Below are 15,158 nucleotides of genomic sequence, written 5' to 3'. Positions count from 1 at the left end.
CTGCAGAGATGTGGATATGGTTGGGGAGTCGTTGAATTTCAAAAACTCGTCCCATTCCTTCCTCACGAAAGAATCAAAGTCTGGGTCCTTTAATAGGGACGTGTTAAAGTGCCATGTTGGTGGAGGTCCCAGATTTGACTAAATTTTTAGATTGAGAGAAATTGGTGCGTGATCACGTATGATGATTGGATGTATTTTGGAGGTAATTCTTTGAGCTGCCGAATTGATGAGAGAAAAAAACATCTATTATTCAGAAAGCGATGAACTAACGAGAAAAATTTACGTTTTTTCAGTCGCATGTCAACAAGTCCAAAGTTGTCCATATATTGCTCTAATAGATTGCCGCATTGTGGCAGATTGCTATTTTTGAGATTTGAACGATCTATTAGGGGATTTAGCGTAAAGTTAAAGTTGCCTACCATGATCATTGTAGAATTGTCTGACAAGTTTAACAAGTGTGAAAAGAGCGTGTGAAAAAAGACTGGATCATCGTTATTAGGGGCGTATACATTGACAATTGTGTAAAGTTTGTTAAATATTGTAGCATTTATAATTATGTATCGGCCTTCTGGATCTGATACTGTACTATTTATTGCAAAAATTAGTCTTTTATGGACTAGTATTGAGAGTCCTCTTTGTCTACTGTTATAAAAGGCCAAGCTAGCCTGAGTGAAATTACAGTCAATGAGTCATTTTTCTTCTGACTCAATAAGGTGCGTTTCTTGTAATAGGAGGAGGTCTGTTTTAAATTTAGTGATACAATGCATAATCTTACTTCTCTTTGCCTGCGATCAATTGCCATTGACATTCCATGACACAGAAGTATCAAAAGTGTGACATATATAAATATGTGTGACAGTTTAGCACATACTGTTGACACTTTACACACTTGGGAGTGTCCACTAAGAAAAACATGCAACTCACAAAAATTTTATTTCATTCCACATTATTATTTTTGGCTAAAATTAACCATCATTAAAAATAATTTTAATCTAGATTAGAGAGATGTCCTTCTTTTTTTTTTTACATAACTGAAAATGAAAGTCTCCCAGTTGGTAAAACTGTTATGGTCACTGACTGAAATAATTAAATATAAAAGCACTCCTTGGTGTGTAATTAAATATAAAAGCACTCCTTGGTGTGGATTGCATGGGTTTTAAGGAGAAATATGCCTTTTTTCCAGTTTTAAGCAGTTCCAGAGTGAATTAATGTCTTTTACATGGTTTCATCAGTACCCCAAGGATCCAGAATTTTGAGCTTATCTAAAAATCTGACTCTTTTGATAATTACTGACTGTAAGATAGTGGTATGGGAGAGTGTGGCTAAACAGCATAGGATCGTGGTGTGCAAGATGGCTGTGGTGGTGGGAAGATTAAGAAGAGAAAGGCAGAAAACAGCAGAGAACCATGTGGTGGAAGCTGAGAAAGGAACATTGTTGTGTGGCTTTTCAAGAAGAGGTGAGACAGGCCCTCGGTGGACAGGAGGTGCTTCCAGAAGTATGGACTATGGCAGCCAAGGTTATCAGAGACAGTCAGGACAGTACTTGGTGTATCTTCTGGTAGGAAAGGGGAGAATGAGACTTGATGGTGCAACCTCAAAGTACAGGAAATCATACAAGCAAAGAGGTTTGCTAAGAAGTGAGACACTGAGAGGACTGAGGAGAGGAGACAAGAATGCATGGAGATGTGACAGGGCGCAGGTAGAGGTGGCAAAGGCCAAACAAGAGGCATATGATGACATGTATGCCAGGTTCGACACTGAAGAAGGAGAAAAAGATCTATATAGGTTAGCCAGATAAAGGGATAGAGATGGGAAGGATGTGCAGCAGGTTAGGTTGATTAAGGATAGTAGGCTTTACACAATCATGATTTTTGGGGCCGATCAGCGAGTTTAAAAAAAACGATAGCCGATCACCAATTCGATCACAAGATGGAGCAATGTGTCTATTTAAATGACTTGTTCAATTACCGTATATACTTGTGGACTGTATACAGAGTATCTTCAAAAGTATTTTAATCAGTCAGGTCAAACCAACATTCCAACATGAAAGAAATAATGGGGGCCAACTTACTGTAATTAAATGACTTTAATTACTTCACGGACGCTGAAACTTTAGAGTATTATTCCACAGAACGGCGGCATATTTACGTACAACCGTTAGTGCTAGCACTAGCTTGCTGGGCTACATGTTTTGTTGCCTCCTTGCGAGTGTGGTAAGGAAGTGCAGAAATGGGTCCAAGCAGGTTGGAATGGGTGGAAGAAGGTGTCAGGTGTGTTGTGTGACAGAAGAGTCTCTACTAGGATGAAGGGCAGTTTATCAGACAGTGGTGAGGCCAGCCATGGTCTACAGATTAGAGACAGTGGCACTGAAGAGACAACAGGAAGCAAAGCTAATGTTGACGGAAATGAAGAAGAATCATCTTTATTGTCATGAAAATGCATGTACGCACACAAAATTTGTTCTCTGCATTTTACCCATCACAAAGAATACACATACTTGTTGGTGGAGCACACTGGAACAGGGGGCTGCTTAAGCCCCTTGGGATATCAGTTTGGGGAATCAGTGCCTTGCTCAGGGACACCACAGCCGTGAGTCCTGGAGATGTTTGTGGATGGTCCTAGTCGGGGTCTTGAACCTATGTCCCCATGGTGGCAGGCGGTGATCTTAACCATTGGGCCACAGCTGACCTGAAAAAGATGTTGAGGTTTCTCTAGTAGTGACCAGGATTAGAAATGAGCTCAGAGCGACGGTCAAGGTTAGATGTTTTCGAAACAAAGTTAGAGAGAGCAGACTTCAATGGTTTGGACACATCCCGAGGTAAGAGAGAGAGAGAGGGGGAGAGAGAGAGAGAGAGAGAGAGTATATTGGTACAAGAATGATGAGGATAAGATAAATAAGATGTGTGGATATGGGGGAGAGTGGTAGAAGATTATTTTTTTTTACCTAATGTCTGCTACTGATAAAAGAGGTCCCTTGCTGTGGAAGCGGCAGATTTGTGTGGAATACTTCAAGGGGAATAACGGTTTGGAGGGTTTCTTTAAAAATGTATGCTGGTAGTTACTAGTTACCTAAAAATGTAGTCAGTAATGAAATCCAAGTGCTGTAATATTAAAGTAATCTAACTTGATTACTTTCAAATACTTTTTCATTGCTAAAATACCAAATATTCTAATAAAGAAAAAGACTATCAATAAAATATATATTGGAAGAGACTTGTCCGGTCTTCTTCTTATATTCTTTTCTGTCTTATATTGTTTAATTAAACTGTTAAATTTGTTGAAGTTATGTAATGTGAACAACTCAACCAATCCCAACAAATTTTCTTCCAAAGATTTCTTTTTTTAAATTAATGGACAGCCTATGTCATATAAACATAAAAACAAAACACACACATCATGAGCCTCCTGAATGGCTTTATTGTACGCTGTGATGCAGCTTACCTTAAAAGCAGTGTTATGCACTGCACTTATTGGACTTCAGGTTCTATGGACTGTTATACAGGAGCTGTATTCGATTCATCATTTAGTTGTTAGTAATGAAATGTTTTCTTTTTAATTGCATCTTGTTGAGTTTTTATTTCACAATACTTATGACTTTTTCTTAATCTTGCACCCAACAAATACCTCATATTAAACAAAACTAAGAAACTAAACTAAAACCCAACATTACAAAAAATACCTAATAAAATCTACCAAACTTACTTTAAAAACTAATTCAAACTAACAGAATTTGAAAAACAAAGTTAAAATGATATAAAAACAAACTAAATGAAAACCCCCTATCTTTTACAGCCTTGGTGGATACACAGGTTGAAAGTATGATAAAGGTTGGACAATCTGTGAACTCACCCAGTGACGGCCTGGTCGTCAGTGGGTGGGGGTGCTGCCGGTGTGCCCTGTGCGACATGCAAACATTGCGCAACCCTCAGCCGATCGTCAAAGGGGTGGGATGGGGTGAGAGGTTGGAGTGTATTCCCCTCAGAAAATGCCGCCCTGGGCAGCTGCCCATATAACCCATATCAGAAACCTACCATGAACTCACCGCATTGCTGTCATTGGTTAAATTGTCACATGGTTTTCCGGCAACATGTTGTTACCCAGCGTTTGCATTCCCCCCATAGGCGTGTGGTTAATTGTGGTGGCTTTTCCCAGGTTTTGCCATTTTGTAAGTGGAATTTTATCCAAATGGTTTGTTGTGTGGCTGTAGGCTGTTCCACTCGTCCCGGAGGCATACGTATGCATCAGTTCCCAGAAAGACTACGTATATTCTTTTTAAAATAAATAGTGATTTTTGTTTTGTTTTTTAAACATGCTAATAGTTTCTAGCTAGTCACTGTCAAATATTGCTTGCATTCAATTGTTTTAGTTTTAGTATTTTAATAAACTCATACTTCCACATTAGCTGCGATGACGTGTCAATAGTTTCAGCTGTTCAAGTTAGTGATAAGCTGACAGTTAGTGACTGGAATCCAATCATAAGCGGTATGCTGGTACTAGAAAGATGGGTAACATGTTGCCCAAGCACAGCTGGCCAGACTTCATATACGACTTTGCACAGGTTAAATGGACCTTCTGCTATCTAGTGGAAAAACATTTGTTTTCTCACTGTGTTTCTGGCATAGATAGATTATAATATATATAATGTTATAGTAATATTATTTGCACTAGTAAGTAAATCATTTTACAATGCAATTACGTAAAATTTGCTGTGGAATGCAACCACACAGTTAAGACTGTAGTCAAGTGGTGCACTGTTACTTAATGTTCTTTAAAACACAGTTGATCATAAACCTCAGTGACTAATTGGCAATTATCATGCCCATTCATAGTACTTACTTTTACTCAAAAAAAGGTTTGTGTTTTTTCTGTAGATTCGAACACTGTATCTGTATGAGTGACCAGTGTAGCAGGTGAGCGTTGCAACGTGATGCCAAGATGCTGCTATCTCTGGGAATGCTGATGCTGTCGGCCACGCAGATCTACACCATCTTCACCATTCAGCTCTTTGCTTTCCTCAACCTGCTGCCTGTGGAAGCCAACATTGCAGCTGTGAGTAACTCTCAATGCGAATGTCTTACGTAAGACTACAGTGATGATTTGTCCGTAGCCTTTTTTTACTAACTAACTGCCTTATTTTAGTGTCCTAAATAAGAAATTCTTCCCTTTTGGCATCTTTCAGTACTCATTTGACAACAAAACTAAGAATTTTGATGACCTCCCTTCACGGTTTGGGTACCGACTACCAAGTGATGGATTGAAGGTGAGTCTGAAAGCATCTGAAGCAAAATAATGCATTGTAAAAATGCATTATACATGGGTAGAAGGGGCGGCACGGTGTGCGACTGGTTAGAGATAGGCTCCAGCACACCCCCACACCTCTTGCATCACAAGACAACACAAGACTGAGGATTCCCCTCAGGCTAGCAGGCGGCCAAACAAAGCCTTCTTTGTTTTCACTTGCACAACTGCTGCTGTGTACACTTGCTCCACGTTTCCAAAACAGCATCACTACTGTCAGCCCATTGAACACAACACTCCTCTTTGTACCAACTGATTGTTTTTGTAGCTGAATGATGGGGATCAAAGAACAAAATGTAAGCCTAACGTTAAGATCATCTTGCAACATTTGGTGATAGAGGCTTTGTATTGGACAGCATTTATAAACAGCAGCTTGTAAAACACCATGTTCCATACAATTTTTTGATTGAATATAATAATTTTAATAGAGGTGGCACAGTGGAGTGTTTGGCTGGCATGTTGGCCTAAAAGGCAGAGGTTTTGGGTTCGAGTCTCCCTGTGCTCACATGTTGTCTCTGGGTACTCCGATTTTCTCCCACATTCCAAATTACATACATGGTAGGTTATTTGAAGACTTGAGAATGTCTATAGGTGTGACTGAATAGTTCTGTGTCTTTATGTGCCCTGTGATTAAAAGGGTTCATACTACCTCAACTGGTAAAGTCAGCTAGGATATGTTCCAGTAGCCTTGACCACAATAAGCCAGGGGTGGGAAAACTTTGTGAGGAATTATTTTTTAAATGACGAGCTGGGCCAGGTGATTTGCAGATGAGGTTAAAAATGGAAAACAAGTTTCAATGTGTGTGTTGGATTAAAAAAAAATGTGTGTGAGATAATAGAAGATAATAGCAAAATACCTGAAAGTGTTTTTAATAATAAAATAATTATTTTTCATAGTTATATAATGTATAATTTTCTATATGTATAATTAATGTAATTAGATAGAAATGTTCATTAATTTGTTATTGCTTTAAAAAACAACTTTCATTTCAGCAACTCTCACTTAGAATAAACCAATTAAATACAATTTTAAAATATTAAATGTACCTTTTAAAATTGTTTATTTTATTAATATTTTAAATTTTATTATTTACAATATAACAATTAACCATTTTTTTAATGCCATGAATGAATGATAAATAAATACATTTGCATAACCAATTTTAGGAAATATTTTTTTAATCCAACAATAATGTAAATACTCCGTGAGCCAGACTGAAGCACAGAACGGGCTTTATGTGGTCTCCGGGACATACTAAATCTAGCCCTCGGATAAGCAGTACACAATTGATGACGTTTGTGTTTAAATATATTTGACAGTATCCATCCATCCATGCATCCATTTTCTGAGCCGCTTATCCTCACAAGGGTTGCGGGAGTGCTGGAGCCTATCCCAGCTATCATCGGGCAGGAAAACACCCTGAATTGGTTGCCAGCCAATCGCAGGGCACATATAAACAAACAACAGTTCGCACTCACGTTCACACCTATGTGCAATTTTGAGTCTTCAATTAATCTACCATGCATGCTTTTGGGATGTGGGAGGAAACCGGAGTGCCCGGAGAAAACCCACGCAGGCACGGGGAGAACATGCAAACTTCACATAGGTGGGGCCGGGGATTGAACCCCGGTCATCAGAACTGTGAGGCAGACGCTCTAACCAGTCGTCCGCCTGACAGTACACAGTTATCAGAAAATATATAATGTAGAGAAATAAAATGCGTCAAGTTGAAATAAATGGAAAGTAACAGTTTTGTCCTGGTGTTTTTTTAAAGGGATTTAAGGCCTTGTCACGCTTCAATTGTCACAGGGCACTAGGCCACCAACCAACCCGTTCATTGTGTATGTGCGGCTGCCCACTGGTGTGTCTGAATTGAAAAAATTTTAATTCGGGCAGCAGCGTCCTGTGATGAGATTTTTGTACAGATGGTGCCGGAGTGATTTCAGTGACAACAGCAAGAGATTTTGGCAGAGCTGTGCATTGAAAACAGCTGGAAAAAATTGAGGAAAAATATATGAATGTGCCGTCCCAGTGCCGTAAGCCATTGGGCACAAGTACAGACCCTTTCCAAAAAATTAGATTATTATGGAAAAGTTTATTTATTTCCAAAATTCCATTCAAAAAGTTATTAAACTTTCATAGAATATTGATTCAGGGCCCACAATTTAAACAATTTCAGTTATTCATTTGTTTATTTTTACATAATTTTGGCTTCCAGCTCATAAAACCTACGAAATCAGGAATTCCAAAAATTTGAATACTGTGAAGAAATCAGCCCAAATGTTTCAGGCCATAAATGTTTTAAACTGAGTGTCACACACTAATCACCTCCTAAACTCAAAGCACCTGCACAGGTTTCTCCAGGTGTCATTAAATTGCTTCGTTTTGGTACAATTGTCACAGTTGGGTTCAATATGGGGAAGACTGCAGACTTAACATCTGGACAGAAGACCTTCATTGATACCCTCCATCGGATGGGTAAGCCCCAAAGGTTTAGAGTGCTAAGGAGGCTGGCTGTTCACAGAGTGCTGAGTCCAAGCATATCAATGGAAAGTCTAGTGGAAGGACAAAACATGGCAGGAGAAGATGGGGTTTTATGAGCTGGAAGCCAAAATTATGTAAAAATAAACAAATAAATACTTGAAATTGTTTAAATTGTGGGCCTTGAATCTGTAATCTATGAGAGTTTAACTTTTAGAATGGAATTATGGAAATAAATAAACTTTTCCATGATATTCCAATTTTTTGGAAAGGGTCTGGGAATGTCATTCTTACCATGACACTGATCTGCTTAGTCTGAGGTACGCAGCAAAGCGCCATCATGGGGCTATAACTCATCGACAAGCCTAAACTCCCCAGATTCTGCTGTGCCATTAGAATCGGATGGATCCTTTTTTTAGCTGCTGCCAGGGCTTTTCCATGGTAACAATGACAAATACATATTGCTCAGCTGCGGCCTACTTTTACGTCCAAGTCGGTGGGAAAAGGCACCAGGCTGCTTCATGTTCGGTCTGGTCGCTTAGCAAACCAGTGGCAAATATGGTCAAGCTTGCGCTAGGCCACCACTGTCCGTGTTCCGTCCTGCACCCCACCCCGCGGTGGCCACCACATAAACAAAGTACAGTGTGTAAGGACCTTAACATGAGTAACCAATGCATCCACGAGGCCTTTGTATCATGCTCTCAGCATCTTTTATACAGGGACCTTACATCAGAGCCGCAGCAGAAAAGTCCCTCATTAAGAGGAACTCCACGTTTTACACACAACTCTGTAGAGTAGCAATATTGCTGGACGTGTGTGGTTTTTACACAGCGAGCAGCAGCCACCCCTGACACGACGACATTACACACACACATTAAGAGGAACTGCACATTTTACAGTTACCCCTGACACGACGTCGTCACCGTCAGTGTCGAATGGCAAGTATCAAAAACACGTCAGTGACATTGCTTTCAATGCAACAATGGTGGGAGAAGTGAGCGTCAAGGTACTTGTCCTATCAGTGCTGTTTTTGCAACTTTTCGAGCTCCAATTAAGCTGCTGTACTTAATATTCAACAATTTACAGGTCATTAGAAGATCTGCCGCATGCAGGCTTTCCCTGCATCCACCCATTCCGTTTCCAAAAAAGAGACACAACTTGTCGGAAGCCAGGCACTAAATGGCTGACTGTCGGCTTTTTGGGTACTGACCTTTAAGACACTGTCTGTAAAAAATAATAATAATAACTACCTGCATTACTGGTAACCTTTTATTGCTCAGTGACTGTGTTTTTTAGGTCTTTATGTCTCAAAAGTATTCTCTGTCTGGCTCACCCCTCCGTCCGCATTGATTTAAATGAGGTGAACCTCTACACAACTCCATCTGGCGCCTTTGGCATTAATTTTGTTTATTTCTTGATCAACAGAATCAGAATCAGAATAATCTTTATTTGCCAAGTATGTCCAAAAAACAGACCTCTAATGTAGCTATTTAGACCTGATTTTATTGGGTATGCTTTTGTTGTTGCTTTAGATTTACCGCGTGTGGTTTTCAATGAGTTCTTTGCCCTTTTCAGATTTATCCATGGAAATATCAAATACTTTGTGTAAGTGACTATTTACTTATTAATAGAAGCACAGGGATGCGTTTTATTACTACTCCCCCCTCCACCGTCTCGCTTTTTCCCCCCATAATGCACCCGGGCTCATCTGCTTTGTCGTCATTTCCTTGCTACATCACGTATATCCATATTTGGCCAACAGACGGCCCGGTGGCGCGCTGCCTTTTCTACCAACTGTATAGCCTTATTTGGCCTACAGAGGGCGCGTTTGCTCCAGTTTCCACAGTCAGTAGGGCAATAAGGCAGTAGCACAGTGACGTCATGGAGCGCCAGTGGAGGAGGCAACGGGGGTGAGGGTGGCCAGGGTGCTGGTAATTATTTACATCCTGTGCTTGATGTGCACTTTACACATTGACTCCGATGCTCACTTTCTGTGAAAATTATTTATTTTTGTAGGTTTTAAAGAAAAAGTGTGTGTGTGAGAGAGAGAGAGAGTAAGAGGAAGTGCTGATATACATGGTGGTTTTTTGAGCCGTTATCTTGAGGGTGCTTGACTGCCCCACACTTCCTGTTGAAACAGCATCTGACACTTATACAGTGTACACTTAATATACACATGACACATCCCCTGCTTCTGAGATACAAATAGTGTATTATGAATATATGTATTCATGAATATGTATATACATATAACCATAGTGTATGTATGTACAGTATATATGTGTGTACACTGTGTGCAGGATTATTAGATTACATTAGAGGTATTTTGACTATCACGACTTCTAGACATATTTCCTAACTCCCAGCTGGATAAACCTAAATGCTTAATGGATTTAAGCATAGCAGGTGGTGTGTATTTGTGTAATGAGTGTGGCCCAAGGAGATCAACATCCTATATAAAGGTGTACGTAAATATTAGGCAGCTTGTTTTCTTTGGGTAAAATGGGTCAAAAAAGAGATTTTAAAGGTCCCATATTTTCGGCAGGACTCTCTAACATGGAGTCAGTATAAAAGTGTTAATTTCATTAAAAAACAAAACAAAAAAAACAACAACCTTGATTTTGTTGTGGGAGTGTCCAGAAAAGGCCCCTCTGACAGCTACTTCTGTTTGACCCAGTGTTGTATCTGCTTTTTTCACGTGCACCCTTCCCCCTTTAACGTCCGCATGCTGTCCCCAGTCACGGTCCGCCTTTCCTCTATATAAGCAGCCTGTCGGCAGGAAATGATCCCAGTCAGTCAAGCGGCGTGCTCATCAAAGTCACACAACATTTACAGATTTTGGAACGCTGTGCACACACAAGGCGCGCCGCATTATAAGGCCTTTGTTTTTTATGTGATGATCTCAAAGATACTAATGTTGTCATCCCCGCAGGGTTTCCTGATCGGGGCACGACCAGCGAATGCATGCGAGCCCATTGAGCCCCCCCCAAGGGACAACCTGACGGGTGCCTTCATTGTCCTTATCAAACGCTTTGACTGCAACTTTGATGTTAAGGTACACCCTTTTTTTTGCCGCTTGGACAGTATGTGGCTCTTTGAAAACAGTGGTACCTTGACTTACGGGTGCTCCATGTTCAGAGTAATTTGAGTTAAGACCCTGAGTTGATTTTTCATTTATTTTTTTATTTATTTATTTATTTTTTAAAATTCATTTTCTTATGTTTTTATTTATTTTTTTCGCTTTGTATTAAGTGCAACAGAATGTTTTTTGTCACCTTCACCAGATCTGTGCCTTGCCACAATTCTGCCTCTGAGCTCTTCAGGCAGTTCCTTTGACCTCATGATTCTCAATTGCTCTGACATGCACTATGAGCTGTAAGGTCTTATATAGACAGGTGTGTGGCTTTCCTAATCAAGTCCAATCAGTATAATCAAACACAGCTGGACTCCAATGAATGTGTAGAACCATCTCAAGGATGATCAGAAGAAATGGACAGCACCTGAGTTAAATATGAGTGTCACAGCAAATGGTCTGAATACTTATGGCTGTGTGATATTTCAGTTTTTCTTTATTAATAAATCTGCAAAAATTTCAACAATTCTGTTTTTTTCTGTCAATATGCGGTTCTGTGTGTACATTAATGAGGAAAAAATTAATTAATCATTTTAGCAAATGGGTGTAATATAATTTAAGGGGGCTGAATACTTTCCATACCCCCGTAGGTCTGCTATATGGGATCACTTTGCGTTACTATTACGGCGATAAAATAGTTGTTGACAAAAGTGCATTCCACCATTAGTAAGTACAGTACAAATTTTGAGTAGCTATGGGTGACTACTACTGTGTACAGTGTGAGCCTGTTTTTTGAACCCCCAAAACCCTTATTGACTGTTTATCCCCGCTTATTCAAGATTTTGAGGAGTTTAAAAAAATACATACAAAAAAAAATAGTTTTTTTCTCTCAATCCAATTATAATGGGTGTCAAATTTCCGTGGATTTTCGCTTTCCAGCCCTGCCAATAACGCGTGTCCTCTATAATAGAATTATTATATATTTTTTTGTCTGGAACCGAATAATGGCATATCAATGGAGAAAATTGATTTGATATATGACTAATTTGAGTTTGGAGCTTGATCACGGAATAAATTAAACTTGTAAGACAAGATACCGCTGCACAATATATCTGCCGCTAGCTTTAATTAACGACAGTGTTTTTATTTTCATTACACAATAGTACGTCACCATCTCCAGAATAATCATTAAAACACTTGCACACCAATATCAACGCTTTGACCAGTTTGTGGTGTGACTGAAAAGCAAACTCATAAGTGTTTTAAAAAAAAAAATTAAAAAAAAATATTTCAACAGCCATCTTGTCCTGCTTGTCAGCTCTCAATGTTTGAGGTTTAGCTTGTCTGAAACAGCAGCTCAAAAACAGGAAGTGGGCTTTTCTCTCAACCCCACATACTCTATATGTGTCTCTGCATTTTGTTTCTTTCCTCGTACTGTCTTGCATATGCAATTGATGCAAAACGGTGGTGAACGTACATTAGTTGTGTGCATATGTGTGAGCGTAGTTGTCGTTCACCTGAGGCGAGGAGACAGATGCTGACCTGTTGAAGGAGAAGTGAGCAAGGATGACCTCAATTAAAATCGTAACACTTACACACACACACACAAAGTCAACCACAATGACTGGACCAAATGTGACATGCATAAAGTATCCACTTAAATCTATCAACAATGTTATTTGTTTGTTTGCAAAATACATTGCTAAATTTTAATTGGCTTTTGAGAGCTGATTAATCTGATTTAATAGACTTTTTATTTTTTATTTTACCAAGGTTGAAAACAGAATTGGAAAAGGCGTATTAATCCACAGAGACAGTTATTTTTTATGATGGCGTGTTGAAATGTCATCTACTTTGATTCAGGCTGCAAATGCATCCACCATTACAAGGTTGATGCAATCAAAACAAAAATAACAAATATTTAAGCCATAATTTATTAACGATTACAATTATAGAGTAATGATTATGTTGTGCAATTGAACAGTATGCAGAATTATTTTGATCCTATTATATAATATACTGCAATAACGGTCCCGTGGTAATGTTCTTGACAAAAATGTGAAAATATGGTAATGCAGACATATTTGGACAAATTGTTCTGTAAGTGAATTTCTAGCTGATGTCAGCTCTGGCATAGCGAAGAAAACTCTTAACAGTACCTCTCATACAAGTGTAAATCGTAGTTAACCATTACCAGTAGCAAGACAACAAGAAGCAAAATGACGAGCATTGAGATGAGCGTGTGAATTTAATTCTTCGGTTATTATTATAGTCAACCTTTTGTTGACTTAGCCATATTGTACTAGGCAGCCTGGAAAGAGATGTGTGGGCCAAACAATCGGCTGCATGGGTAATTTGCATCAAAGACCTTCCTTAACTGTGGGGCCGCGTGCTGGCAACGAGGGCCTGGTTATATTAAAAAAATGGGTTGTCCTGAGCAGCCAGGACTGAGACGTGTGTCCCGCTTTTTCCACATTGTGCCAAATCTCAGGTTTTATGGTTATATTTTTCAGTCTTTGCCATCACCGATACCCTTCTTTAGTGGCATCAAAACAAAAAGCATAAGTCTCAAATTTCGAGGTTCCACTGTATGTTTTCTTAAACGGGTAACTGATTGCTGACAGATATTTGGATGGCATTTCAGAGTTATGTTTTTGAGTTAATGGGAGGCCAGTGGAATGAGAAGTTACGAGTAAAGGAGGAGAAGGTGCGGGAGTTCAAGGACTTTGGATCAACTGTTACGAGTAGCAGGGAGGTTGGAAGATAAGTGAATAAGCGAGGGAGTGGGTGGAGGAAGATGTCAGGAGGGATCTGTGAAAGAAGAGCACCAGCTAAAGTAAAAGGAAAGGTTTTTAGGACGGTGGTGAGACAAGCCATTTTGTATTGAATAGAGACAGTAGTAATGAGCTCATTGGAGGCACAGCATAGACTGGAAGATCTGGAGACAAAGCAATAGAGGCCAGATTGAGATAGTTTGGACACATGCTGAGGTGGGACAGTGCATGTATTGGGAGAAGGATGGAGTTGACGGAGTAAAATCAGATGCAAAGTATAGGAAGACATGGAAAATGATGATTGGTTGTGGAAACCTGATTAGAGAGATGCCAAAAAGGAAAGAAAGATTTGGATGGCATTTCAGATGGAATTCAGAGGCCTTACTTAATGCTCAGTTTGACTTTACTTTGTATTTCAAGCGAGACATGCAGTTTTTCACAATTTAAGAGTTCACAGGTTTTTTAATAACATTTGCAACATGCTTTCATCAAAGTACACCAAGGATCAAGATTAAAAGCACACCTGAGCATTTTTACTCGTGGAGGAAGGACTTCATACACAACACACAAATAAACCCCCCTCCCCCACTGCAGCGTTGACAACTGTACCGAGCAATTAAATATATGCTGATTATCAGAAGCTACCGCTGTTAGCTAATGTTAATATGTGCATCTAACGAAACTATAGGCATCTTTGCTTACCATTTTGTCTTTGACATGATACTAGTAGGGTCGTAGCACTCATTAGGGATGTAGTTGCTTCTGCAAGATTGTGTTTCAGACTGTGTAGTCTGCAGGCTAGACTACGGCCGTCACTTGAAAGTGGTTCTGAATCTTCACCCTGCCGAGCTGACCATTTCCTGGGTGTCGAAAATTACTGTGGGGATGGTTATTAGGTAAATTAGTGCCACTGTTACGTAACATCCATCCATCCATTTTCCACACCGCTTATCCTCACAAGGGTCGCGGGCATGCTGGAGCCTATCCCAGCTGACTCTGGGCGAGAGGCGGGGTACACCCTGAACTGGTTCCCAGCCAATCGCAAGGTGTTATGTAACAGTGGGACAGATATGCATATCACAGAAACACTTTCAGTAATGGGAACATACTATAAGACTTACTTGGTTGTATAATTTTACATTGATGAATGAGCAGACACTCCAGAGACCCAAATATTTAATTTTCTATAATATGTCCCCTTTGTTTCCTTGTTTTGTCTTAATATTGCTCTGGTAAAAAGGATGAAGGGACAGAGAGGCCGGAGATGTGATTTAAGAGGGGAATGGGAGAAAGGGTGAAGAACGGGAAGAGGTGTGAGTAATTGTGGAGGGACGAGCAAAGCATGCTGCATCTTGGCAGCCTCTCCTCATCCCTGTCGCGTCTGAGTTGTTTGCTCTTGAATTGCACCTTTTCCCTTGGATGAGCTTCACCCACCCTAATTCATATCCATTCATTCATTCATGCACATCACCCCTACTGTTTTTTTTTTTTTACACTTTGATAGAAGCTACTTTGTAACAATGAAGCTTGT

The 15,158-nt window shown here is 39.7% G+C and overlaps 1 protein-coding gene across 4 annotated transcripts in view; it reads left to right on the top strand.

Annotated features, from left to right (window-relative positions):
• Nucleotides 1-15,158, top strand: part of rnf13 (ring finger protein 13) — a 67,286-nt gene that overhangs the window by 5,857 nt on the left and 46,271 nt on the right. For all 4 annotated transcript variants that reach the window (XM_061778298.1, XM_061778297.1, XM_061778299.1 and 1 more), the window contains exons 2-4: nt 4,872-5,049; nt 5,180-5,260; nt 10,713-10,835. In XM_061778298.1, the coding sequence (XP_061634282.1) occupies nt 4,936-5,049; nt 5,180-5,260; nt 10,713-10,835 (318 nt within the window). In that variant the 5' untranslated portion in view covers nt 4,872-4,935. The remainder of the gene's footprint in view (nt 1-4,871; nt 5,050-5,179; nt 5,261-10,712; nt 10,836-15,158) is intronic.

The sequence above is a fragment of the Phyllopteryx taeniolatus genome, chromosome 7, assembly GCF_024500385.1.
Source record: "Phyllopteryx taeniolatus isolate TA_2022b chromosome 7, UOR_Ptae_1.2, whole genome shotgun sequence".
NCBI lineage: Eukaryota > Metazoa > Chordata > Actinopteri > Syngnathiformes > Syngnathidae > Phyllopteryx > Phyllopteryx taeniolatus.
Note: the sequence above shows the minus strand (reverse complement) of the source record. Positions and strands in the feature narration are given on the sequence as shown.